Consider the following 26,744-nt stretch of genomic DNA (forward strand, 5'->3'; position numbering starts at 1 on the left):
TGTTCCAAGGTCAAGATATAAATGCTGGGGTGATCATGCTTTCGCGGTAGCTGGCCCCAGACTGTGGAATGAGCTACCACTTGAGTTACGTACTATTCCTGACCTAGCACTTTTTAAATCTAAGATTGAAATCTAAGATTTATTTATTTAAACTGGCTTTTAACACTTAGTGGGGAGGTGACATGTTCTGTTATTTTTATGTTCTTTTTTATGTGTTGTTTTAAATTTTTATTTTATATGTGTTTTATTTTTGTAAATTTGTGTTTTTAATCTTAAGCACTTTGGACACCAGTCGGTGCTGTAAAGCGCTTTATAAATAAATGTTGATTGATTGATTGAAATATCCTCTTATGATGCTGCCAGTTACAGTGCCCCCATCCATTTTTAATAAATATGACACACTGGTTAAGGAGTTGTTCTGGGAAGGGAAAAGGCCCAGGATCAAGTTAACTAAGTTATGTTTACCCAGAGACAAGGGAGGGCTGTGCTTACCTGACCCAAGATTGTACTGTACCTCCTCTGAGAAGGCAAAACTTGCCATAAATTGGACTGGACAATAAAAATATAGACTGGGCCATTATAGAAAAATCTTTATCCTTCCCTTTCACACCCATAGAGCTCCTCTCTCAAATTTCAGTCATATTTGTCCGTATCCTGCAATCTGTGTTGGTAAAACACCAGTGTACTGGAAACATTGGCACAACCATGGAATATGTACACTGGATAATTTGTATGGTGGTGAAGTGTTTAGGTCTTACAATGATGTGTCGAGTAAAATAACCTAAAGGGAAAGGACCATTTTTGGAAATACCTTTACATGAGGAATTGTGTCAATTCACTAAACCGCCAAATTGAAGACAACCATATTTTGGTTTTACCACCTAACCATCACAGAAACTCGATATTCTTCAGGAAAATGAATTCTGCACTCAGTACTGACCTACAAAACTCTCAAGGTTTTATGAGAAAAAGACTTTGGGGTCATTTTCAGGAATGAGGAACGGATGAAAATAATTTTGCATGTGGAAAATTGTTACCTCGGAGGACTCCAGAGGCAGCTGCAAGGTACCGACAGGCCTGAAGGGCAGCAGCCTCTGCTGTGGAGGAGGCAAAGCAGCGGGTGTGGGAGGAGTTCGGAGAAACCATGGAGAAGGACTTTCGGTCGGCACCAAGGTGCTTCTGGCAGACCGTAAGGCACCTCAGGAGGGAAAACGGGGAACCATCCAAGCTATCTACAGTAAGGATGGGACTCTGTTGACCTCAACTGAGGATGTAATCCGGCGCTGGAAGGAACATGTTGAGGAACTCCTACATCAGACCGGCACGTCCTCTACAGTAGGGGCAGAGCTGGAAGCTGATGGAGGATTTTCATCAATTTCCCTGGTGGAAGTCACTGAGGTAGTCAAACAACTCCGCAGTGGCAAGGCCCCGGGGGTTGATGAGCTCCGTCCAGAAATGCTGAAGGCTCTGGGTGTGGAGGGATTGCCTTGGATGAGACGTCTCTTCAAGATTGCGTTGAGGTCTGGGACAGTACCTAAGGAGTGGCAAAATGGGGTGATGGTCCCCATATTTAAAAAGGGGGACCAGAGAGTGTGTGCCAACTACAGGTGCATCACACTACTCAGCCTCCCTGGTAAAGTCTACTCTAGGGTGCTGGAAAGTAGGGTTTGGCTGATAGTTGAACCTCTGATTGAAGAGGAACAATGCGGGTTCCGTCCTGGTCGTGGAACAACCGATCAGCTCTTTACTCTCACAAGGATCCTGGAGGGTGCCTGGGAGTATGTCCACACAGTCTACATGTGTTTTGTGGACTTGGAGAAGGCGTATGATCGGGTACCCCGGGAGATACTGTGGAAGGTGCTGCGAGAGTATGGAGTGAGGGGGTTCCTTCTCAGGGCCATCCGATCTCTGTACTCGCAAAGTGAGAACTGTGTTCGGGTGCTCGGCAGTAAGTCGGACTCGGTTCTGGTGGAGGCTGGCCTCCGCCAGGGCTGCGCCTTGTAGGGCAGTCACAATTATTACAATATTCGCCAATCGCGATTATTTTTCATATTCGCGATTATTTTTCATATTCGCGATTACCGAGAATTATTTATTTTATCCACAAAGCATAAAACGACTCAGAATCTGACGTCATTGTGCTGCAGCCTTGCTCACTCTGTTTCGCTCTCGTCTTAAGGCAGGACAATAACATGGAGGCTGAGGAGTGATCCGTCCTGCCGTTTGGATAAGACGGCCGATGAAAACAGTGGCCGTCTTCTTCAAAGCCGTGTAAAATGTGGAGTGTACCAAAGGATCTGTCAGGGTGTGTGTCTGTGTGCGCGGAGTCAACAGGCTGCAGACTGCGAGGGAGGGGGTGGGTGAGGGAGATTCCTGAATGGAGGCGCGACACGTCTGCTGAGAACCATCAGTACACAGCGAGCGCGGAGCAGAGAGAGGATTTTAACCCGAGTGAACATGTTTAAAAAACAAAACCAAAACCTGGAGCTGCTTTTACTCCTCTCGGAACTTTCTCTCCTGGTGTGATTCTGCCGTTACCGTCCTGTTCACACCATGTGCGCGTCGTGTACTGAATTTATGAGATCATGAGATGAAATAAACATTCAAATATCTTTAAAAACTTATTTAAAAAATGAAAATATATGAATGAACGTGGAGAAGCTGTGGTGATGTTCAGATGCACAGATCACAAAAAGCAGGTGAGAACTCTGAACTTTAACAGCTGTTATTTTCCAAAGGTATTTATTTGTTAAATCTTGAGCTTATAGTGTTTAAGCACAAAACGTGACTGATGAGGAGAAACAATTTCAGAAATGCAACAGAAACAACCACAAATCAGAAAAAGTTGGGAGTGCATGTAAAATGAAGGTAAAAATAAAAATGTTGCACTATTCCCAGTTTCTCCACTCACAGAAGCCAAACGTTCTTCCAGAGTTGTTTAATTATACTACGATAGTAGAATATAAAGAAGGGAAAAAGTAAAAAAATAGACAATATATTCGTCAATCGCAATTATTTGTCTGACAATTAATCATCTCCAGAAATTCCTAATCGTGACAGCCCTAGCGCCTTGTCACCAATCCTGTTTGTGATATTCATGGACAGGATATCGAGGCATAGTCGGGGGGAGGAGGGTTTCTGGTTTGGTGGGCTCAGGGTCTCATCACTGCTTTTTCCAGATGATGTGGCCCTGTTGTTATTATTAGACCCCTGTAAAACTGAATACATTAGATCTTATGAATAACTCATTGTGCTGGCAATGTCAAAATGATAACGGCACCCTGATACACTGTGGGACTGTCCCATTATCAAATACTTCTGGATAGTTGTTGTACACATTCCAAGTGACTGTTAGAAAGAACTGTGCCACTCTGTCCAAGACTGCATTTAGTGGGTGAAAGTCTTGACGAGCTGCATGTAGTGTTGGCGAGTAGATCACCCAACGTTCACTACCACTTCACGTTTGTTGCATGAAAATTCAATAAGGTATGTCTTCTATAATACATTCCAATATTAAGGTAGAACTACTAGTATATACTTAGGTATATCTAAAATCTAAAAAAATAAAAAGAAGAGTAGAATAGAAGAGTAGAGCAGAGCCACTTAGGTGCCTGGTCTTGAGAACCAGGGATGGTAGGTTGAAAAGCTTTTTTATCCCATGGAAACTCTCCCTACCCACCCAAGCGGCTCAAGAAAATGGACATTTATGCATGAAATATTTTTTGAACATTTCAAAATTCTCTTTGTGCAACTGACCACTCTTTACAATTGTGACGTCTGGGTGTGAGTTTGAGATACTGTGAGTTCCTTCTGCTCGCTGAACCCTGATCTTAGGCTTTACCTTTGTGACACAAGGGTGTTAGTCACTGAGTGTTTCTACCTTTTTGGACCCAGTGAGCCCGGAGGACGGCCATAATTTATGCCCATCTTGTCTGGATATAGAGACATGAAGCAAGCACTCACAGTGGACGACTGATTCAATTGGGTTTCTATACCATTGGCAGACAGATTGGCTAGACTTGTCAGGCTTGAAGCAGAGCTGTTCTATGCAACACTGGCATCTCAATCACGTAAGTGCACATAGGCTGGGGCCTCACTACTACAGAAAAAAAAAAAAAAAAAAAAAAAGGATAGCCATGACCTGATCTTGTCTGAAGTTGACAACCTGGCCTCTGAATTTGCTCAGATAAAGTCAGTGCTTCTTTCTCTGAAGCCTGCTGCAGCATCTGTTGTTCCTCTCACAGAGCAATTAACACCTTCCTGTGAACATAATGAGGAGGAGCTGCACCCCCACCCCACCCCACTACCAGCCATAGTGATGATGATGTGATGTTGACTGCAGCATGTGACTCATTACTTAGTGTGGGACAACAAGGTCAGATTGGGGCCCAAAAACGGGGAACGCTCCCCCACTTCTTCCATCATGGATTCCCACACTCTAGACAATCACTCTCCTCAGGCGTCTGACTCTCTGAGCTGCAGCTGGTCTGTTCCTAAATCCTTCACCCGTTGCCAACAGGATTGCAGGGCATTATGTGTAATGGCAGACGCAATGCAGTATGGCTTAGACCACATGCCATTAGTTGACAGTGTTGTTAGTAGCCTGGTTGCAGCACACACTGTTGTTGGCCAGCCAGAGGCCCATTGCCCATGACCTCAGTGTAGGGTCACTCGTGACCTCCTCACTCAGAGCTATGACACAGGGGCTCGAATTGATCGTTTGGAGAACTCTCTCTCTCACCTTGCCCTTTCACTGTCTCTCCAGGATGCTGGTGCTGACACTGACACACAGCCTGAGTGATGCTTCGCTCTTGGCAGGTTGATGTCCACCCTGACTGGAGACCACCCAGTGCCAGGTGTGGTTGGCTCAATCCCCCTTGTCAGAGGCATCCAGGGGATCACTACGCACCTTGTCTGTTGTCCCAAACCAGGATTTCGGTCCTGTGGCCCAACAGACCCTGGAGCGTGCTGTTCAGACTAACAGGTCTCGCCAGCAATTTCCTGAATTACAGCACACTCCCAGGTGTCAACCTAAGCATGCAGATGGCTTCCACTGTGCTACCTGGGATTGGGCTCTACCACGTGACCCTTTTTCAGCATTCCACTTTTAAGCCACCCACGGCTGGACCTCCCAGAAATGACTAGCGGGACAGACAGACCATCATGCTCACCCCTCAAAATCATCAAGGGGTCGCAGCAGTCAGGTTTGACAACCGGGACGAGGTCACTGGCCATTTGTCCCAGCTCCAATCGATCCCAGCTTCCCATTGATCCGAGACCAACTCTGGCCTGGTGGCGGAAGTTGGTCTTGGATCAATGGGTGCTTTCTGCATTGGTCAGAGGCTACAATATTCAGTTCAATCGTCATCGTCCCCAAGTTCAATGGTGTAAAAGTCACAGTTGTTACAGATCTAGAGCGGTCCTTTGCTCTCTGGCAGGAAAGTCTCGAACTACTGAAGAAAGAAGCCATAGAGCTGGCCCATAGTATGGATCACCTATGAGGGTTCTATTCACTTTATTTTGTAGTTCCAAAAAAAGGATGGTGGCTATTGTCGTATCCTAAACCTTAGAAAGTTAAATCAGTACATTTCCCGTGCTCCGCACAACAGAAGTTCTCCAGGAAATTTGGATGGGGGACTGGTTTAGCAGTGTGGACCTAACAGATGCCTACTTCCACATCCCGGTGTCAGTTCACCATAGGCTGTTCCTCCAGTTTTCCTTCGACGGACGAGCGTATCAGTATAGAGTCCTCGCCTTTGGGCTCTCACTCCTCGTACATTCACCAGGTGCATGGCAGCAGCACTCGCTGCTTTGCAGCCTCGTGTGATATGAATTCTTCTGTATCTAGATGACTGGATTATGTGTGCTGTGAGCTGGCAGCAATCACTCGACGACACTCAGACCCTACTGCACCACGAGTCACAGTTAGGGCTCGTTGTTAATTTTGCAATGAGCTCCTTGACCCCACGCCAACAGGTTTTTTTTTTATTTTTCCATTGCGATATAATCACTGCCGATGACAGCCTGTCCACCCCGCAAAGCGTGGATGATATTCTCACTCTGCTCTGCCGTATTTGCAGGAATGCATGAGTGATTTACGGCCTGCTCCTCCACCTGACAGGGAAACTGACTGCACTGTCAGCAGTTTTACCTCTGGAACTCCTGACTTTGCACACCTTACAAATTTGGATCAACAGCCTGGGCCTCAACCCCACACTGCATCACAACAGGACTGTGCATCTTCCAGCCCAGTCCCTCCGATCAAATGCTGTGCATGGACATTACATGACAACAGATGGAAGCTATTAACCGGTGGTGCAGTACACAAGGCGTAGACCCAGAGCGTTGCTCTGTAGCAGTACTGCTTTGCTGTCTTCAAACACTGTTTGACAGTCATCTTTCTGTCTCTGCAATTAAAGTTTATGTTGCTACTGTCTCTGCTCGACATATTATGGTGAATGGTTGCTCAATAGGGTCCCACTTCCTGATATGCTGATTTTTACAAGGTGTCCCCTGGCTTTGGCCTCAGATGGTTGCCGTCCCGGGATCTTCCATTGGTCCTGGAGGACTTATGCTTTTCACTGTTTGAGCCACTGGGAGGCGGTGACCTCAGTTGATTGTCTGTTAAGACCGCATTCCTCATTGCAATTTCATCCACAAAGGGTGTTGGTGAGCTGCATGCCTTGTCAATCACTAAGAACTGTATGTGCTGGAATTCTGATGGGTCAGGGGTTACTCTGTGGCCTAACTCTTCCTTTTTACGAAAGACAGGTTTGACCTTTCATGCTAACCAGCTTGTTGCTTTGGCTGTCTTTGCCCCACAATCTACTGCAGAGATTAATTCTAGTCTGTTGTGCCCTGTTAGTGCAGTTAAGACGTTATCCTGAATTCCGCAGAAATGATGCTTGTTGATGTTTGTCTGCTATGGGAGGCACAGGAAAGGCTGTGCTTTGTCCAAGTAGACTGTTGCGGTGGATTGTCAACATTGCATTGCAAGCTTAGAGGAACAGTGATTGTCAACTTCATCCAGTGAGATGTCATTCACACCAGGGCCTATTCACTTCCTGGGCTGTCCTGAGAGGTGTTTCACTGACCGACATCTGTTGTGCAGCAACATGGGCTCCCTCCTCGTGGCTTTGTTGGTATGAGGTCATCCAGGTGCTAAGGACCCACCTTCTGGTGGTCAGGAGGAATGAAACAGAAGGAGAGTTACTTATGTAACTATGGTTCTATGAATTCCGGATGACCGCCAGAGTTGGTTGTCACTCGGAGTCTAGGCACTAGATTCTAAAAGGACTGAATGTCGAGTGACGTGTGCTCATATACAGTCTGGCTCATGTCACCCAGGTCAAGCCCACTAACGTGACTTTTTTGGTTTAAGATTTGACCTCTGCACATGCGCGCATGGAATAATCCAGGTGCTAAGTACGCCCTCTGGCGGTCATCGGGAATCCATAGAACCGTAATTACATACGCAACTCTTGTTTTCCTGTAATCTCATTTCCATCTGTGACTTTGCACTTTTGGTTAAGAATCAAACTTCACGATCACAGGTGACCACAGGTCACCAAACTGGACACCCCTCCAGCCCCCGACTGCCACTTGAAATCCCACTGAGCATGCTGGGAGAAACTCTTCTGTCGCAGCCATACATGATGTCCTTCAAAATCACAGTGAGAACAGATGTCTAGATCATGACAGACGTTAAATAGCAAAGTTACAATAACAGTTTTGTGTTTTCATCCTCATTAATTTTCTGCTTTCTGTACAGAACTCTAACCAGCTCCTCTGGGGCTCAGAGGGAACATGTGTCAGAAATATAAAGGGTCTACCATGTGCTGTTGTTGAGTTATCATGTTCACAAGAATGTTTCCATGTGCACAGACACACAAAAACAATACGTAGGCACACCTCTATCATGACTCCGATAGCTTTGACGTGTCTCTGGAAGTCAAAGTGGAAGAGCTCGTCCTGGAGCCACTTGGCCAGGCAGGTGGACATCTGAGCTTTCAGCTGCTCCACATACTCATCACGAGGAGTCAGGAAGTTCCATTTCAAGATCTATAAAAGACATTTCAGTTAAAGTTCTATCCCACACAAAACACAGGCTATGAATTTAGAATTTACAACAACACAACAAATGATTGTAGAAATAAGTGTCAAAACATTTTAAACCTTTGTTATGGACTTCAGTGACCAGGTGACATTTTTGTCTATCTGATTAAAATGAACTATTCAGACATAACACTTCAGTCATACCTTGAGCTGCTTCTCTTCCTTGATCCGCTGTTCCTTGGCGTTGGGGATGTGGATGAAGATGGGCCCAGACTTGTCCTCATCATCCTTCAGAGCCTTTGACACAAGTTTCTTACTGGCTGCACCCTGGGATGGTAAACATCAACCACAGTGAGAGACAGTGTGCATCCAGCTGAAGATCAGCAATCATCATCTTCCTAATCCACCTCAGTCAGGCGTGTTCAGCCAGATACCAGACATGGCTCCCAAATGTGGAGGCCCAGTGACTTAGAGGAACAGGATTACAACCTACCAGTCTGTGGTTTTCTGCAGATATTAAAAGGTGAGGAGACGTGGTCCCTTCAAAGACAGTGTTAAACCTCAAGAGCAAATAAATTAAGAAAAGAAATACAGAAAGTGTTGTGAACATGGCGCACAGTGGAGCGCGGAAATGAAGTTGCTCTTTCAATCGATTTGGTGAACCAAAGTTCACCAAATGCAAGAGGGTTTGTCCTTATCCCAGATTTTTTTGGAGAATAAGTTGCACCTGTCAAAAAAAAAAAAGAAAAGAAAAATAAAAGCCTCTTGAACAGTGATGTGAGTGACCCTAGGAAAGCAAACAAGAGTCACCAGCTTTTTCCTGGTGGTGAATTTAACGATGGACAGAAGCTGAGTAGCACAAGTGCGGACCACAGCATGTGCTGTTACTTAACATAAGCTATTTTAAATTCTATAAATAAGCCAGATGGAAAAATAATTGGACAACATACTTGATGTTATTTGACACAGTTGAGATAAAAGAAATCATCAGATGGACACGGAGAACTGAACAGTGGATTCATGCATGCAGGAAGCCCTTTGTCTATGGGTGTACAATAAGGAATTTTAATTTCTAAACTAAGGATGATGGACACTGATTGCCATCCCACAGCATTGTAAACACTGCAATAAAAGTGTGAGTCCATTAGATTTTTTTCAACTGTTGTCATGTACCTTTATTTATTGGAGTTTCTATTGTCAAGTGTATTGATTCCTGCGAAAGCCCTATTTACACTTATTATAATTAATAAGAAATAGATGTTTTTGGTATGCAAGTCACAAAAAAGGGCAACCTATACTTTGAAAAATACAGTGTTTTCTCATCATTTGCTGAGTTACAAGAAGACACCATTTAATGTTTTTGCGTTACTGTCAACACAATCTGGGTGAGACGAACTCACCCAGTCACCTACTGATATTTTTGCTATCCATGTCCTATGCCGTTACTAGCACAGGATGAGGGAGAGACAACAATAAAGTGGTGAAATGGTGGTAAACAAGTTTCGAGCATGTGATAAAATGAGTGAAGCCATTTCTTTCTCCTGTGTGTGCTCAATGTGAACTGATCAGCTCAGCAGTTTGTAATATGACAGCAGAAACTAAAATGACGTGAAATATACAGTCATAAAAATATGGACCTAGATATATGTTCTGGCTGGGGGTGTCACGGTGGATTAGTGGCTACCATAGCTGCCTACAGCAGGAAGGTCCTGGGATTGCGTCCTTCCTGGTCCTTTACCATGTGGAGTTCACGTGGATTCCCTCCAGCTGCTCCGGCTTCCTCCCGCATCCAAAGACATGCGGGTTTGGTGAATTGTAACCGTTGGTGTGAATGTGTTTGTGTGTCAGCCCTGCCATAGACTGCCGTTCTGTCCAGGTTGTCCCCCGCCTCTTCCACAGTAACTGCTGGGATAAGCTGCCTACAGCAGGAAGGTCCTGGGATTGCGTCCTGCCTGGTCCTTTACCATGTGGAGTTCACGTGGATTCCCTCCAGCTGCTCCGGCTTCCTCCCGCATCCAAAGACATGCGGGTTTGGTGAATTGTAACCGTTGGTGTGAATGTGTTTGTGTGTCAGCCCTGCCATAGACTGCCGTTCTGTCCAGGTTGTCCCCCGCCTCTTCCACAGTAACTGCTGGGATAGGCTCCATCTCCCCTGAACCTCAACTGGAATTCTGGATTGATGGACACGACCACCGCGGTTCACAGATCACCTTGTATGTTTAGGATGTCCAGCAGATATTTTGTTCCTCTTTTGAACTTTGGGAGAGACTCCTCTTCATTCAGGGTTCCCACCATGGCTCATCCACCTCCGGTACAGAAGAAGTAGTAAATCCTGTGCAGGCTCTAAGGTCCATCAATGCCCATCCTTATTCCTAAAATCAGCAGCAAGACGTGGATGGCAGTCTCCAAATCCCTCTGTATGGGACCCATTTAACCTGGTGGGACTGGAACAATGCAGATAAAGTATCTTATCCGAAGACACCGACAGGCAGCATTACCAAGAATCAAACCCACCTGGTGAAATAAAGTAATGTTTATACTTTGATGGTGGGATGAATCCAGAGTGACTGGAGGAACTCCAAACAGATACCGGAAGTTCCATAAGTACTTGGACAAGGACAACATTTTAATAATTTTCTTATACCACCACCGCGATCAATTTATGCAGGTAGTGTAGCTTATTATCTGTAATTCACATGGTTAACAAAAATAAGGCATTAACAATATCAGAATTGCAGCTATTTGCACAAAATATCTTTCCATTTACAAATGCCTTAAGTGGATAAAGTGCTTTCTTGAAAGACTTGACGTTTTTGCTACCACAAGGCACATGGGAGGCTCAAGTCTAGATCTGATCCATTTTCTTTAAAGGTAGTCCTTCTCTACATCACTCCACTCTTCAGCTGTCTGGGTGTCTTGGTGGCTTCCCTCACTTGTGTCCTTCTTGTATGGTGACCCAGTTATTGAGCACTGCCTCCTCCAGACAGATTAACAATACAGCACTATATGGTTTGTATTTTATAATGTCTGATGGACATCATGTCCAACAGATATTCAGTGATTTGAAAATGTTCATGTACAGTGCCTCTTGGGCTTTTACATATTTTAATTTGTTTATGCCATTTTGAACACAAAAAGTAATTCAAGCTTATCAATATAAATTTTTTTAATATATAAAATGATCCTCCTTAAATTGTGCATCAGTAGTAAATAATGAATGAGCTGACTACTCTAAATAAAGAATTATAAAAATATTGATCTATTCCATTTCATTTTTGGTGCCAAATGCCTTGAGAAAATAAGCCATAAACATGGGGAATTTAGCCTGATTTCACCTCCTGCTGAAAAAAAAAATGCTCAGAAACATGAAGCTGTAAGGAATGTGGACTTTGATGACATCATGCAGGGTAACACCCCTTGAGGCCCTCTACTGAAGTGAACTGAATGGGAAAAGCTGAATTTTCTACATTGTTTTTTGTGGACTTTAACAGTGAAAACCCAGAATCAGAATAGCTTTTATTCACCAAGTATCCTCAAAGTATACAAGGAATTTGACTCTGGTTTGAAATGTACTCTCTCTGTACAAGCATGTACAAATACACATAAACACTAAATAATTCACAATAAAAAATGTGCAAATAAAATGTGCAGTAAAAAAATGTCTGCAAAGGAGAAACAGAGATACAGACTGAAGGTGTACATGAGGTATATAAATGAGTGAGTTTTTTGGCAGGTTAAATTGTTCATCAGTGTGATGGTCTGTGGAAAGAAACTGTTCCTGTGTCTGGTTGTTCTGATGTATGGAGCTCTGTAATGTCGACCAGAGGGGAGGAGTTTAAACAGTGTGTGAGGGGTCTGTTACCAGCTCATTTCCTAGTCCTGGTCCTGGTCCTGGCCCTAACCCTAACCCAGTATAAGTCCTGGATGGGGGGCAGGGTGGCTCTGATGATTTTCTTCTACAGACCTGACAGTTGGTTGAAGTCTGTGTCTGTCATGTTTGGAGGCAGAGGGAAACCAAACAGAGATGAAGATGCACAGGACAGACTGGATGATGGATGTGTAGAAGATGGTGAGCAGTTCCTGGTGCAGGTTGAACTTCCTGAGTTGTCTTTGGAAGTAGTACATCCTCTGCTGTGCCTTTTTCCTGATGGAGTCTATGTCGGAGGTCCACTTCAGATCCTGGGAGATGGTGGATGCTAGGAATAGTAAAGTCTCCACAGCAGACACAATGTTGCTGAGGATGGGTGGTGGTGGGGGTCCATTATCATCTCCACAGTCTTGAGCGGGTCCAGCTCCAGGTTGCTGTGACCACACCAGAGGACCAACTGTTCCACCCCCTGTCTACATGCAGCCTCATCACCATCCTAGACGAACCGGTGATGGTGGTATCGTCTGCAAACAGGTGTTTAACAGAGGGGTTCCCTAAGGTGCAGTCTTTTGTGTAGACTGAGAAGAACAGTGAGGAGAGCACACACCTCTGACGGGTGCTGGTGCTGACTGTCCATGTGGGAGCTGGCACAGAGAGGTTGGAGAGTTTTTGGTGGAGAATGCTGGGCATGATGGTGTTGAATGCCGGGAATGAAGGATCCTTACATACATCCCTGCAGAGTCCAGGTGCTGAAGGATGCAATGCAGTCCCATGTTGACTACATCCTCAACTGACCTGTTTGCCCGGTAGGCAAACTACAGGGGGTCCAGCACGGTTCCTGTAATGTCCTTCAGATGGCTCAACACCAGCCGTTGAAAAGACTTCATGACTACAGATGGCAGGGCGACAGGCCTGTAGTCATTTAGTCCTGTTATGGAGGGTTTCTTTGGGACTTGGATAGTTGTGGAGTGTTTGAAGCAGAACGGGACCTCGCACAGCTCCAGAGATCTGTTGAAAATCCGAGTGAAGATGGAGGCGAGTTGATCAGCACAGGCTCTCAGACATGAGGGAGAGACACCATCAGGTCCTGGAGGCTTCTTGATCTTTTGTTTGCAAAGCTATTGGCATACTTCCTCTTCACAGATCATTACTGCAGGTGAAGTTGCAGAGAGGAGGGGGAAAGGGGTGTCCAGGGGGTAGGTAGTTCATTGTTGTTGTGGTGTGTGAGGGTCTCTTTCAAACATGATGTAAAAGAGCTTTAGCTTTAGAGCTTTTGGGTCAGACTGCAGAAGTGAAGCCCAGCACAGCAGGACAATGATCTTCAAAACACAGATCTAACCACGGATTCTATTCTTTGCTTCCATGAACACAGGTGGAGTGACTTTCAGACAGGTAATAGTCACATTACATAATGATTATGATCAAAATGGCTCTCAATCTGTGTGCATTTTTCAGACACACTCTGGATTATTTTACTTTTATCAGTTTTATCAGGACTCGCACAAGTTAAAGAGTTGGAAGTCATGATATAACTTAGTATATAATTTTTTAAAAGACAGTGCTGACTGGAGTGAGATGTGCCCTTTAAACCCAATCTGAAAGCAAATCTCTACAACCTGATATAAGTTCAATAAAAAGATCAAAGCCAAGATGCTGGGTGCATACGTAATGGCTCCTTTTACTATAACACATGTAAATCATTGCCAAGTTTCTTTAAACAAGTCAGGGGATGGATACATGAACATTCCCAAGTCACTGAATATGTCTTGGACTTTATTTACATCAATTATGAAGAAATACAATCAGCATAGTACTCTATGGTAAATGTGTTTGAAGTAGACAGTTCTCAAAAAAAAAATGCAATGCAAAAATGGAGATTAGTGAGGAAAGCCACCAAGACATGTTTATTCCAAGTAAGGGTTACTGGGGTCTGGAGCTTCTCCCCGTGGTTACTGGGCAAGAGGTGCAGTTCACCCAGGGGAGGCTTATCGCAGGGGAGACATGATAAACACATTCACACTCTCACTCACCCCTACGGTCAATTTAGAGTCACCAGTTCATCTAACCCGCATGTCCTTAGAAGTGGGAGCAAGCAACGCCAGGACCTTCTCACTGTGAGACCGCAGCTAACCGATCTGTTGTTATGACGCCTCATGGAACTGCTAACAGATCCTTTGTTATGGATCCCCCAATATAAGACTTCCATGATGTGCAGGAAGTCTTGGCTGAATTTTTCAGATTTTATTTTTGTTCTGAGTTTGAACGGTTTGATTCCAAATGTATGCAAACATGTGCAACTGTGTGGTCAGCGGTAGCTTTGTGATGTCATGAAGGTGCAGCACTGCTGAAGCAGCTGGTATTTGTGGGCCTCGTACACGACTCCTCCTGTGATGGTGGTGAGGAAGAGCTGGTGGGGCGGAGCCATTCATAATGACACTAAACGAAGCAGCTGCTAGTTTATCAACAGAAACCTGTTTCAGATTTTTTTAAATGACCACAGAACTGTAAGAGAATCCACTGAGCGGGTGCAGGAGGCCGGAGGAAAGCTGCAAAGCGACGGCTGACAGAAATGTTAGAAAGAACACTGAAGCCAGCAGGTTAGAGACGTGATGGTGCAATGCCGGTGACACACACATTCATGCAGTGCACAGACTTTAAAACGCATCAGGTGACATTTTGTGGCCACGTTCAAATGTTTTTTAGACAAACGTGTACTGTGGTTTCTGGTTTTCTGTTCATATAATGTGCTGCATATCTTAGCACACCCACACACACACACACACACACACACACACACACACACACACACACACACACACACACACACACACACACTGCATGCATGTCAGACAGTGAATGTAGATCAGCGTGGTAGAGTGTCAGTGATTAGAGCTTCAGGTCAAGCTGGAGAAGATGCAAAGTGTTAACAGCTGTCAGAATAACAGTGTCCTCTGAGAAACTCAGTCCAGATCTGCTGCCCACCTTCTCCACGCAGCATCACCATTTTTAAATGTCCAAACTGACCCACAGAAGCTGTGGAATCCATTTTTTCTCCAACAAATAAAATGATGGTCAGCTACAAGCAGGTGGGACTGACATGCTGCTGCAGAACATTCAGCTCATCTGGTCTCAAAGTTTCTTTCTCAACATGTTTGAAGTGATTCACTAACAGACAAGAACCAGTCTCTCTCTCTTACATGATCACCACCATCCTCCTGTAAGAGGTTTTCTGGCAAGTTAACAGGTCTGTGCAACATGTCAGTAGCAAGCAGCTACCAAAGCTCCCTGAGGTGAAGCAGTCAAGTGAAGTTTTGTATTTTTCTATTCGTGTTAAATTTTTTTAGTCATTTAGTCAACCTGTTATAATGTAGATTCATCTAAAAATCACTTCTTATAAATAACCAAACAAAGTACGAGGCCTTGGACCAGGTTTTTGCTGGTCTATGGTCTAGTCACTTTCATTCCACCTCCACTGTCCCGACAACGTCGTACTTGACATTTCTACAAGCTATGTACAAATGACAACAGCAGCAACGACACCTGTGTTGTTCCTTTGCACCAGTTGGAAGAAAAGGACTCCGAAGGTTCACAGGAGTTAAAATACAGAACCTGAAATCTGCTCCAGAACTGTTTGTAACAGTAAATTAAGCAATGGTGGAAACACAAACAGGGGTAGGCCACCATTACAAACTTTTTCAGATCTTTCACAATGTGACCTACATACAAAACGTGCTCTACATTTAGCACCTTTTTGATATTTTCAGGTCACAAAATGAGACAGAGAATAACAGCCAACTGAAGGTGATAAACCTGACGAATTGTGACTAAATTATGATTAGGATTAAATAAAAAGCTTCATGTTGTCTCTAAAACCATCCCAAATATGAATGGGAGCACACTGCCAGCTTTAGATTTTAAGCTTGTCTATGTCTTCATCAAATAATACTTCATCCCTGTTCATCAAGTCAATGATGACATTTGTGTAGCATGAAATGGTGAAAAGATATCACCAGTGTCTGTTATTTTAAGGTCTAAAATATGAATGCATGTAAAACACGGCGATGGACGTTCAGAGCGAGAGCTGGACTGAGTTCCACAGTAAGGACACTTGTTCCACGTCTACCTGCTGACTGCCAGCTGCAGTCTTTCCTTTGCTGGGGGGCTTTTTACTAGCATTACTGTTGTTGTCCATGGAGGGAGGGGGAGGGGAAGAGTCCTCGGGTGGGGAGGGGAGCTGAGTGAGTAAAGGAACCACATCACATTTACACTTCAGCAATAAAACTCATGTACATAAATATAATAATAAAAAAAAACAGTCAAACACACATGCTGAATAATCCTAAGAACACAACTAATGAGAAATAAACAGCACATCCAACAAATAAATAAATAGATAAATATTTTTTTTTTAAATTCTGATAAATGTGTTGATCTGGGCACACATACCTTCTTAGTAGCCGCGCTTCCTCGAACCTTCTTAGCTTCACATTTTCCATCAAGACCATCTTCAATGACCGGCTGAGACCTTGGTCCTGGACAGGATATTTCCAAATGTGTAAATGACACAACAGACAGCAGCCTTCAGTGGCCTCTAGTCATTAGACACAAGCTACTTCATACACATATTTATGTTGTGGTCATTGTACATGCTGGAAGATGCCAGCATGACCCAAAACAGGAGGTTCACTACTCTGGACCTTCATGTATCAGAACCACAGGGATAAAAATGACTAGCGGGGCACCGCCAATAACTTGAATCAGTCAGTCATGACAGCTTGGTCCACCATCTTGGTAAAGGGGATGAATGACGCCACACAGTGTAAACAAAGCACTGCACTGACCGCTTACATCACAAAGGTTTGGCGAGGGAGGAACAGCCAGCCATCCAGCCGATATCATTTGCATCTCCTCTGAACTAAAAGAACACAACTGAAAAGGTTTTTATAAACCCTTATGGCCCAGTCACATGATGATTCCTGAACGAAGGGAAAAAGTAAAAAACGTCACAATTTGTTGAGAAAAGGTGGACGAAAGAGCTTTTATCACCAAACAGTCTGCGAAGCAAGAGCGCAAAAGGGACGAAAGAGGAACTTAACAAAACCGAAGCTCACGATCTCGACGAAACGCGCCTGGAGCCACAGCTGCAGCAGTGTGTGTGTCTGCTCCAGGACTCGGCGCTGGGACGGAGCTCATAGCACCTGAGTCCTGGAGAAACTGCAAACAGAATCTATGGAGATCTGTGCACATGTCGATGGACCACCTGCTCTGGTTCCTTGTCCAGAACAAAAGAGGGATCATCTCCATCATCATCAGAATCCACACTGTCTGTCGACACGCTGCGCATTCCGTCGTGCTCCAATTAAAAAAAAAAAAAAAAGTGTTCCGTGGTCACTGCTGTATCACTGTATTATGTTCTAAGACATATATAAATATAAATATAAGTGATTGAATATATCAGAGCAGTAAATTAATCAGTGCGTGTGAACGCGCGCATTGACTCGTTATTTCCACCAGCTGATCACTGATCCACAACGTGAATTCTTCCTTCCAGAACAGCTCTTTATATCATCATTTTGATTCATCTGCCTGTTGCCACATGTATAGAAGGACTGGATTATCATTCCTACACTCATATTGTTATATTTAATACAAAATAATAAGCGCACACAGGAGCTCCTGCTGCCACTGATGCTGCATTCAAGTACCGTCGGAAACTACACAACTTTTTCATTGTTTCAAATTCAACAGTTGCTTGGGGTAAAATAATTAATTATATCCACACAAAAGATTAATTCTGGCCTATGTAATGTGCCTGAGCCCATTGAAGCTGAGCCCCCACACAGATAAAAAAATCCAAGCAAGCAGGCTGAGTTTGCCCTGTAATTTCCGATGTACAGCGCTCACAAACCGGCTTCTGCACTGTGTGAAAACGTTCACCTGCTCCAACAAAGTCAAATTAAACAATAACATTACAAAAACTACACAAACGATTAAAAAACGTCAAGAACGACAGCAAAACGAAACACGGACGAACTGAGATTTTCGTTGCCCTTCGTTCAAATTTTTCAACAGTATAAAAATCCTGACGAAGCGCCAGCTGCAGGAACGAAGCTGCGCGAAGGTTAAACGATGCCAACGACAGTCAACGAAAGTCCAGATTTCTTGTTTCGTCAGGGCTTCGTCACCCTTCGTTAAGTGCCGTGTGACTGGGCCATTATATTGGAGACTTTTTTTAGCTTTATCTGGTGTATTATATTGTTTACCTCTCATGTTTAAATAACTGATGTTAGTATTACACTGTTGACAATTTTACTGAATGTGTCCTACAGTGCTGTATGAAATCTTTTCTTTTCTTTGCCTCAGCATGGACATCTATGGATCCACAATACAAATAAGTCCCAATTTTGTGACTTTCTAGTGCTCTCTGCTACAGAAAGAGATTTTTAAATTACTGTATTGTGGAGTTTTAAGTTTCTTTTTTGCATTTTCAGCAAAATAAAACCAATTAATCAATTATTTACAACTGTTTTATACCCCAAAACACTGAAAATTGTGGCCAATTGAGAAGGCATATGACCAGTGTTTACTTCTAGTTGCTAGGTAACCCTCCACCAAAATGGGAGATAAAAATATCATTGGAAGGGGCCTCATGTACTCTAGTGAATTTAATCTCAACCCAAATTACAGAACTGAATATCTAAGAAAATTCTGCTGATCCTCTCCTGGCATCAGTCTGTCTGCGGGAATTTGTTTTTTGTTTTTTTTGCAGAGGTTGGACGAAGTCACCAGCAAGTCCCTTTAAAGTCATGAATCGGCAAGTCACAAGTCTCAAGTCAAGTAACAAGTCAAGTCTCAAGTCATAATGACCAACAATTGTTTGCAAGCTGACTTGAGACTTGACTTGAGACTTGCCAATTCATGACTTAACAGTGACTTTGTCCCCTTTGGTTTTTTGCTTTTTTTAAAACACTTTTTCAATTAACTTTTAATTTATCTCATTTATATAGCGCCAACAAAGCTGCCACAAGTAAGGTCTAACCTTACCAACTCCTAAAGGCAGCACACAGTTGACAGTGGTAAGGATAAACTCCCTCTGATGATTAGAGGAAGAAACCTCAAGCTTACCAGACTCGGAGGGGTGACCCTCTGCTTGGGCCATGCTACTGACACAGTTGACAATACAAATATACAGGAAAGTTTTGCCTTTTGTTTGTATCTGCACCTCTGCGAATGACTTATCAGTCCAATGCACAAGTAACAATCTCTGTTGCATTTGTTGCATGTGTACTATGATGCCTGTTGAGGCTGCCTCTGTCCCTCCTTCCTCCTAGCTCGTAGGTCAGCAAGACCTTGGTTCCTGTCCTGCTCAGCCCTCTGTGCACCTGTTCTGATAGCAAGGCACCAGGCTGCATGGTCCTCTGCACACTGCTCCCATGTGTTGACACTGATGCTGCACATTTTCATGTCCTTCTTGCAGACATCCTTGAAGTGCAGGAGTGGTCAACCTGCCAAAAACGAGTGCCCTCTGCCAGCTTACTGCACAGTAGATCTTTAGGAATGCGGCCTGGATCCATTCTCCTGATGTGGCCAAGACAACAATTAATGGATTCTGAAGTGTGCTATCAAAAATAACCTAGAAATATGCCTCACAGCAAGGTCGTGGGATCGCTTTCCACCCTTTCTGTGTGGAGTTTGCATGTTCTCCCTGTGTTTGTGTGGGTTCCCTCCAGGTGTTCCAGCTTCCTCCCACATCCAAAGACATGCAACTTAGGTGGATTGGAAATTTTAAATTGTCCGTAGGTGTGTGTGTGGGTGTGAATAAATTTGATTGTCTGTATGTGTCCCTAAGACAGACTGGCGTCCTTGTCCAGGGTGTACCCTGCCTAACGTCTGATGACTGCTGGGATAGGCTCCAGCACCCCTGTGACCCTTATGGCCCAGTCAAAGGGCACTTAATGAAGGGTGACGAAGCCCTGACGAAACAAGAAATCTGGACTGTCGTTGACATCATTTAACCTTCGCGCAGCTTTGTTCCTGCAGCTGGCGCTTCATCAGGATTTTTAAACTGTTGAAAAATTTGAACGAAGGGCAACGAAAACCTCAGTTCGTCTGTGTTTCATTTTGCTGTCGTTCTTGACGTTTTTTTAATCGTTTGTGTAGTTTTTGTAACGTTATTGTTTAATTTGACTTTGTTGGAGCAGCTGAACGTTTTCACACAGTGCAGAAGCCGGTTTGTGAGCGCTGTACATCGGAAATTACAGGGCAAACTCAGCCCGCTTGCTTGGATTTTTTTCTGTGTGGGGGGGGGAGCAGCTTCAATGGGCTCAGGCACATTACATAGGCTAGAATTAATCTTTTGTGTGGATATAATTAATTATTTTGCCACAAGCAACTGTTAAATTTGAAACAACGAAAAAGTTGTGTAATTTCCGACGGTACTTGAATGCAGCATCAGTGGCAGGAGGAGCTCCTGCGTGCGCTTATTATTTTGTATTAAATATAACAATATGAGTGTAGGAATGATAATCCAGTCCTTCTGTACATGTGGAAACAGGCAGATGAATCAAAATGATGATATAAAGAGCTGTTCTGGAAGGAAGAATTCACGTTGTGGATCAGTGATCAGCTGGTGGAAATAACCGCATGAGTCAATGCGTGCGTTCACACGCACTGATTAATTTACTGCTCTGATATATTCAATCATCTTTACACTTCTATTTATTCTCACTTTTGACAGTTTTCTGTTACAAATCAATATATATATATGTCTTAGAATATAATATAGTGATACAGCAGTGACCACAGAACACTTTTTTTTTTTTTTTTTTTAAACTGGAGCACGACGGAGCACGCATCGTGTCGACAGACAGTGTGGATTCTGATGATGATGGAGATGATCCCTCTTTTGTTCTGGACAAGGAACCAGAGTAGGTGGTCCATCAACATCTCCACAGATTCTGTTTGCAGTTTCTCCAGCAGTGGCTCCAGGCGCGTTTCGCTGAGATCGTGAGTTTCGGTTTTGTTAAGTTCCTCTTTCATCCCTTTTGCGCTCTTGCTTCGCAGACTGTGCGGTGATAAAAGCTCTTTCGTCCACCTTTTCTCAATGAATTGTAATGTTTTTTACTTTTTCCCTTCATTCAGGAATCGTTGTGTGCCATGTGACTGGGCCATTAATTGCAGTAAGCAGGTATAGAAAATGAATCAATATTGACTTATGATTTACAATATTTAAGAATAAAGTAATGCACATTGGTTTTGACTGATTTGGTCTGAAGCAAATGAATGAAGCGTGCACAGCAGAGCTGGCTGAAACTACACAGCTATGGCCAGAAGAGTTTGTGCAGTCACATGTTCGTGTGGTACTAAATAACTCTTGAAAATTAGTCCCTGTATTTTCAGATGATTCCCATCTAGTTTGCAGTCTACAGATTCCATGTATGTAAAAAGTTTGTTTTTAGGCCAAAGCATGCCAAAATAAGGCCCCAGACCCACGGCAACTTTCAGGATTTTTCAGTATTTCTCATTCTCATGACCAAAAATGGTAAGAAAGAAAAGTAGTATGCGACTTCCACTCCTGTCTCCAGGCTGAAACACCGGACTTTAGTGATAGGGGATTCTATCACCTGCAAAGTCAGGTTACAGACACCGGCTGACATTAAATGTATTCCTGGGGCCAGAGCTCCCGACACTGCATCCCATCTTAGGGTGCTGATGCTGCAGAAGGGAAGACACACTAAGGAACATGACATGAGATATAGTCACATAGTTATTCACGTCGGCACCAATGATATCAGAATGAAGTACTCAGAGGTCACAAAAATGGACATAGAGAAGGACTTGTGACCTTGCCAGAAAGATGTGTCAGCATCGATTAATAGTCTCTGGTCTCCTCCCCTCCCGGGGTAATGATGAGGTGTTTAGCAGGCTGACATCGTTAAATAGGTGGCTTGCGTAATTTTGTAGACAGCAAGGCTTTAGCTTTATTGATAACTGGCCTTCGTTCTGGGGCCGCCGTGGCTTGCTGATGCCGAACGGCCACCATCCTACTGGGGAAGGTGTTGCCATCTTGCCTGTGAACATAGATAGAGCTCTACAGGGAGGGTAACATTAGGAATTTACAGCAGGCCACGGAGCAGGTGATTAAAGACCCTGCAAGGCTTATGATATGTGGGTGTGAAATCCATTAGCTTTGCTGGGAGATTAGTGCAGAAAATCCACTATGGTGATAGTGCAGTTTATCTGCCAGGGAGGGAGATTCAACAAGTTGAGACTATGGCCTGCTTCTGTAGATGTGTCCATAAAAATCATAGAGGGATATGCTTTGCAAACTTAATCCCCATTACTACATTGGATGATGTAGAAATTGAGGATGGCCCAATGGTCGTTCCAGCAATAGCAAAGATTTCATTTGGGTTATGTGAAACCTGGCTTAAACATACAGCTGTTCTCCCCTTAAATGAGCCCTGCCCACCAGCATATACATCACGTCCCTAGTAATGTGAAGCAAGGCGGGGGTGTTGCTCTTATTTATAAATCTAGGTTTAGCTTATTAGCTGTTGGGGATCACAAATATAACTCGTCTGAGCATCTGATTCTCCTCTCTGCTCAGGATATTACGCATTTCTAAGGTCAGAAGTATAAAAATCAGCCATATTACTTTGTCACTGTATATAGGCCTCCTGGCCCATATTCTGAATTCTTAGATAAATTTGGTGCATTCATCTCTAACTTGTCAACTAGTGCAGATAACATTCTGATTATTGGTGACTTTAATGTTCACATAAATAAGCCTTCTGATCCCATCTGCAAATCATTTATGGAAACTGTGGCTGCATTAGGATTTCGGCAATGCATTCAGGATTCGACACACATTAGTGGAAATACCCTGGATTTGGTTCTCGCATGTGGTATTGCTGTCACGAATATTGACATCATGCCTCTTACATCAGTCATCTCTGATCACTCACTTATTAAGTCTACAGTTTCGCTGCCGTGTTTAGTGCAACAACAACCTTATATATCACTATGGCGATGCATCAACTCCTCAACTAAGACTGAATTTGAAGCTAAACTGCCTGATGTCTAAGCCTCACATTTGGCAAATACCCAATCAGTAGACAGTCTTGTGGATAGTTTAAACTCAGTGCTCAAAACTACACTCAACATGATTGCGCCACCTGTGTTAAAACCGTGCTCCCCCAAAACACAGTCACCTTGGTTCTATGATTACCTGCATGACCTCAAGCATAAGGCAAGAGGTCTAGAACGGAAATGGCGTCATTCAAAATTAGACGCTTTCCACCTTGCGTGGCGTGACACTATCTTAGACTATAAGCATGCATTATTGGCTACAAAGTGGACCTGTTACTCTGATTTGATCAACAAAAACAAGCATAACTCAAAGTTCTTGTTTGACAAGGTGGCAACACTTATTCATGGACAACCACCTGTAGTTGGCTCTCCTTTTACAGCACAAGATTTCCTGGATTACTTTAAGAAAATTGAAGACATTAGGTTAAACATATCCCAGCATGCCCTAACCCAGCCACTACGCTCTGCTATTTAGGTGGGTGCTATTACTGAGGTATTACCTAGATTTACAGAATTTCAGAGTATCTCACTAGGCATGCTGACGAAACTCGTAATGTCAACAAAAAGCACAACCTGTTTATTTGATCCTATACCAACAAAACTGTTTAAGGACCTGTGGTCCATTCTTGGGCTAACTGTGCTGGAAATTATTAATCTTTCCTTAACTTCTGGATCTGTTCCTAAATGTTTCAAATCTGCAGTGATTAAACTGTTACTTAAGAAACCTAATCTTGACTCTAGTGTATTGAAAAACTATTGGCCGATATCAAATCTATCATTTTGCTCTAAAATTCTGGAAAAAAGTGGTGTCACGGCAGCTCGTGGACTATCTTACTGAGAATAATCTCTCTGAGCCACTGCAGTCTGCTTTTAGAAAATATCATTCCACAGAGACGGCTCTCACTAAAGTGGTGAATGATCTTCTGCTTACGATGGATTCAGACACCACTACGGTTCTTGTGCTGTTTGATCTCAGTGCTGCGTTTGATACGATGGATTATCATATTCTACTCGATAGGCTGGAAAATCATATTGGGATTACTGGGAGTGCCCTTGCATGGCTGACGTCATAGTTGACCAGTCGTTCTCACTGTGTTTTGTACAATAACACTACCTCTAACCTTAGTGACATGAAATTTGGGGTTCCACAGGGGTCCATCTTAGGCCCCCTGCTTTTCTCCCTTTATATAGCGCCCCTTGGGCACATATTGTGGTGTTTGATACTGATGATACTCAGTTATACATGCCGATAACTGCTGGTAATCTCGTTCACATAAAATCCTTAGAAGATTGCCTTGCATCAGTGAGAAGTTGGATGTCTAGAAACGTCCTACTTTTAAACTCTGACAGGACTGAAATGATGGTTCTTGGTCCAGTGAGACATCGGCATCAATTTGACCAATTAAGGCTTAACCTAGGCTTGTGTGTCATACATCACAATGACAAAATGAGGAACCCTGGGGTAATTTTTGATCCTACATTGTCCTTTGACCTCCATATTAGAAATTTACGAAGACTGCTTTTTCGAACCTGCAAAATATAGCGAAGATTCGTCCCATCCTGTCTATGGCTGAAGCTGAGACCCTGATCCATGCGTTTATCTCTTCTAGATTGGACTACTGCAATGTTCTATTTTCTGGTTTACCACAGTCCAGCATTAGGGCTCTCCAATTGGTTCAAAATGCTGCAGCCAGACGTTTGACACGAAGCAGAAAGTTCGACCACATTACACCCATTTTGGCATCCTTTCACTGGCTTCTTGTCCCAGTGAGATCAGATTTTAAGATTCTGCTACTCGTCTATAAAAATGTTCACGGACTGGCACCTCCCTATCTAGCTGACCTAATTAAACCTTGCATACTGGCCCGGGCTTTGCGTTCTCAGGGCGCAGGACTACTTTGTGTCCTTAGGGTGAATAAGAAGTCTCCGGGTCACAGAGCTTTCTCTTATCGTGCGCCAGTCCTGTTCTGTGGAATGATCTCCCTGCATCAATAAAACAGTCAGATTCTGTGGAGACTTTCAAGTCCAGACTTAAGACATACGTATTTTCCCTTTCATATGGCTAGCATACTGGTATAGTTTTGTTTTACGCTTTTTACTCTTTTAATTCATTTTATTAGGAAACTGAGCAGGCCGCAGCCTCAACTTTACCTAAATACTGTGTCTTTCAGTGAAGCTTAGAGCTAGTGGCCGGCGATTACCTTAGTATTTCTTGTTGTTTAATGCTGACAAATTATGTCAAAAAAAATTATGTCTGTATTTCTTGTCTTTCTGATGCCTGGTTCTGTTTTTTCTCTCTGTTTAAGGTGCAGCTCCATCAAAAGATGGGAATTGTATTTGTACTGGAAACCCTCATGTCCTGTGCACCAACAGCATTTCCTGTATATTCATTTTGTGAATTGTTTCTGTGAATTGTTCTGTAATTTGTGTCTGTAGCATGGCCCAAGCAGAGGGTCACTCCTTTGAGTCTGGTCTGCTTGAGGTTTCTTCCTCAGAGAGGGTTTTTCCTTACCACTGTTGCTCTGGGGGGTAGTAAGGTTAGACCTTATTTGTGTGAAGCGCCTTGAGGCAACTCTGTTGTGATTTGGCGCTATATAAATGAAAATAAATTGAAATTGAAAATTTAAAATAATATTTGTCTTATTTTGTTTGTTTTTGGCCAATCTGAAAAATGATCAATCCATGGCTTAAAATCCATATCGAATCGCAACTGTGGGTTCTGTGATATGTGACACCCGTGCACTAAGACCAAAATGAAGGTCCTATATTGGGATCTCACCTGGCCTGTTTGGTTCTGCAGAACTCTTCCCTCCTCCCACTTTGGCAGGAGCAGTGGGCTTCGCTGGCATCACTGTCCTGGCCTTTTCCAACATGGCCACCACCTGATCCTTCGAAGCAGGCTGAAGACAAACAAACAGGCATCATGTGACGCAGAGGAGACTTATGTTGGGTTACAGCTTAATGCTAAAACATCAGCGCAGCATTCCAGTGTTGGCAGATTTGCTACTGTCACTCATTGGTGCCTTAACATGTCATTATTTCTGAGCTCTGCAGAAAATCTTTTTGGCATCTTTTTTTCCACCAATGCAAGCTGTCAACTGTGAGACATTAACAGACAGACGCATGCTTTTAACAAATCATGCACATTTTTGTTTTATTTACCACTGCATGAAGTACAGAAACCAAACCATTTTCAAAAGAAAGAGGTTCACCCAAATTTTACAGGTTATGGCAAAAAGCCTGAATACAATGAGTTTTGTTTTATTTATTTTAAAAAATAAATTTGCCAATAATTGTTTTTGTTTTGCCACACCGGGATAAAAAGGGTAGGTTGACGAGTAGAAAGGCTAAATCACTATTTTTGCTTAAGAATGCTACAGTCTTTTTCCACAACCTTTTCTTTCAATCCAAAACCACTTCAGACCTTTAAGTCTAGATGATAAGTTGGCAATATCAGGTGAATCATGCATGTTGTGATACAAATATGCCCTTTGACGTGGTAATAGAACATTACCTACTGAAAGTTTTCAGGCATAGTGAAAGTGCCCCCTGGTGGCAGGTGGCGCCACCTACATATAGTCACCGCCGTATACAGTCTACTGTTACAAAACAATGACTATAGTACATTTTAAGGTGCACATTTTGCTCTCAGACTGTATATTATGTGCTTGTGAATATTATTTTGGCATATCTCTCTTTCTTTCTGTCTGTCTGTCCATCCATCCATCCA

General features: G+C 43.4%; 1 protein-coding gene across 3 annotated transcripts in view; it reads right to left on the bottom strand.

Annotated features, from left to right (window-relative positions):
- ckap5 (cytoskeleton associated protein 5) overlaps positions 1-26,744 on the bottom strand; it is a 250,007-nt gene that overhangs the window by 86,833 nt on the left and 136,430 nt on the right. For 2 of the 3 annotated variants that reach the window (XM_034175712.1, XM_034175711.1), the window contains exons 25-29: positions 25,794-25,914; positions 16,370-16,455; positions 16,047-16,157; positions 8,260-8,382; positions 7,912-8,061 (exon numbers count right to left, since the gene is read on the bottom strand). In XM_034175712.1, coding sequence (XP_034031603.1) covers positions 7,912-8,061; positions 8,260-8,382; positions 16,047-16,157; positions 16,370-16,455; positions 25,794-25,914 — 591 coding nt within the window. The remainder of the gene's footprint in view (positions 1-7,911; positions 8,062-8,259; positions 8,383-16,046; positions 16,158-16,369; positions 16,456-25,793; positions 25,915-26,744) is intronic. The other variant, XM_034175713.1, reaches the window with a different exon arrangement.

This window comes from Thalassophryne amazonica, chromosome 8 (genome assembly GCF_902500255.1).
Source record: "Thalassophryne amazonica chromosome 8, fThaAma1.1, whole genome shotgun sequence".
NCBI classification, from domain to species: domain Eukaryota; kingdom Metazoa; phylum Chordata; class Actinopteri; order Batrachoidiformes; family Batrachoididae; genus Thalassophryne; species Thalassophryne amazonica.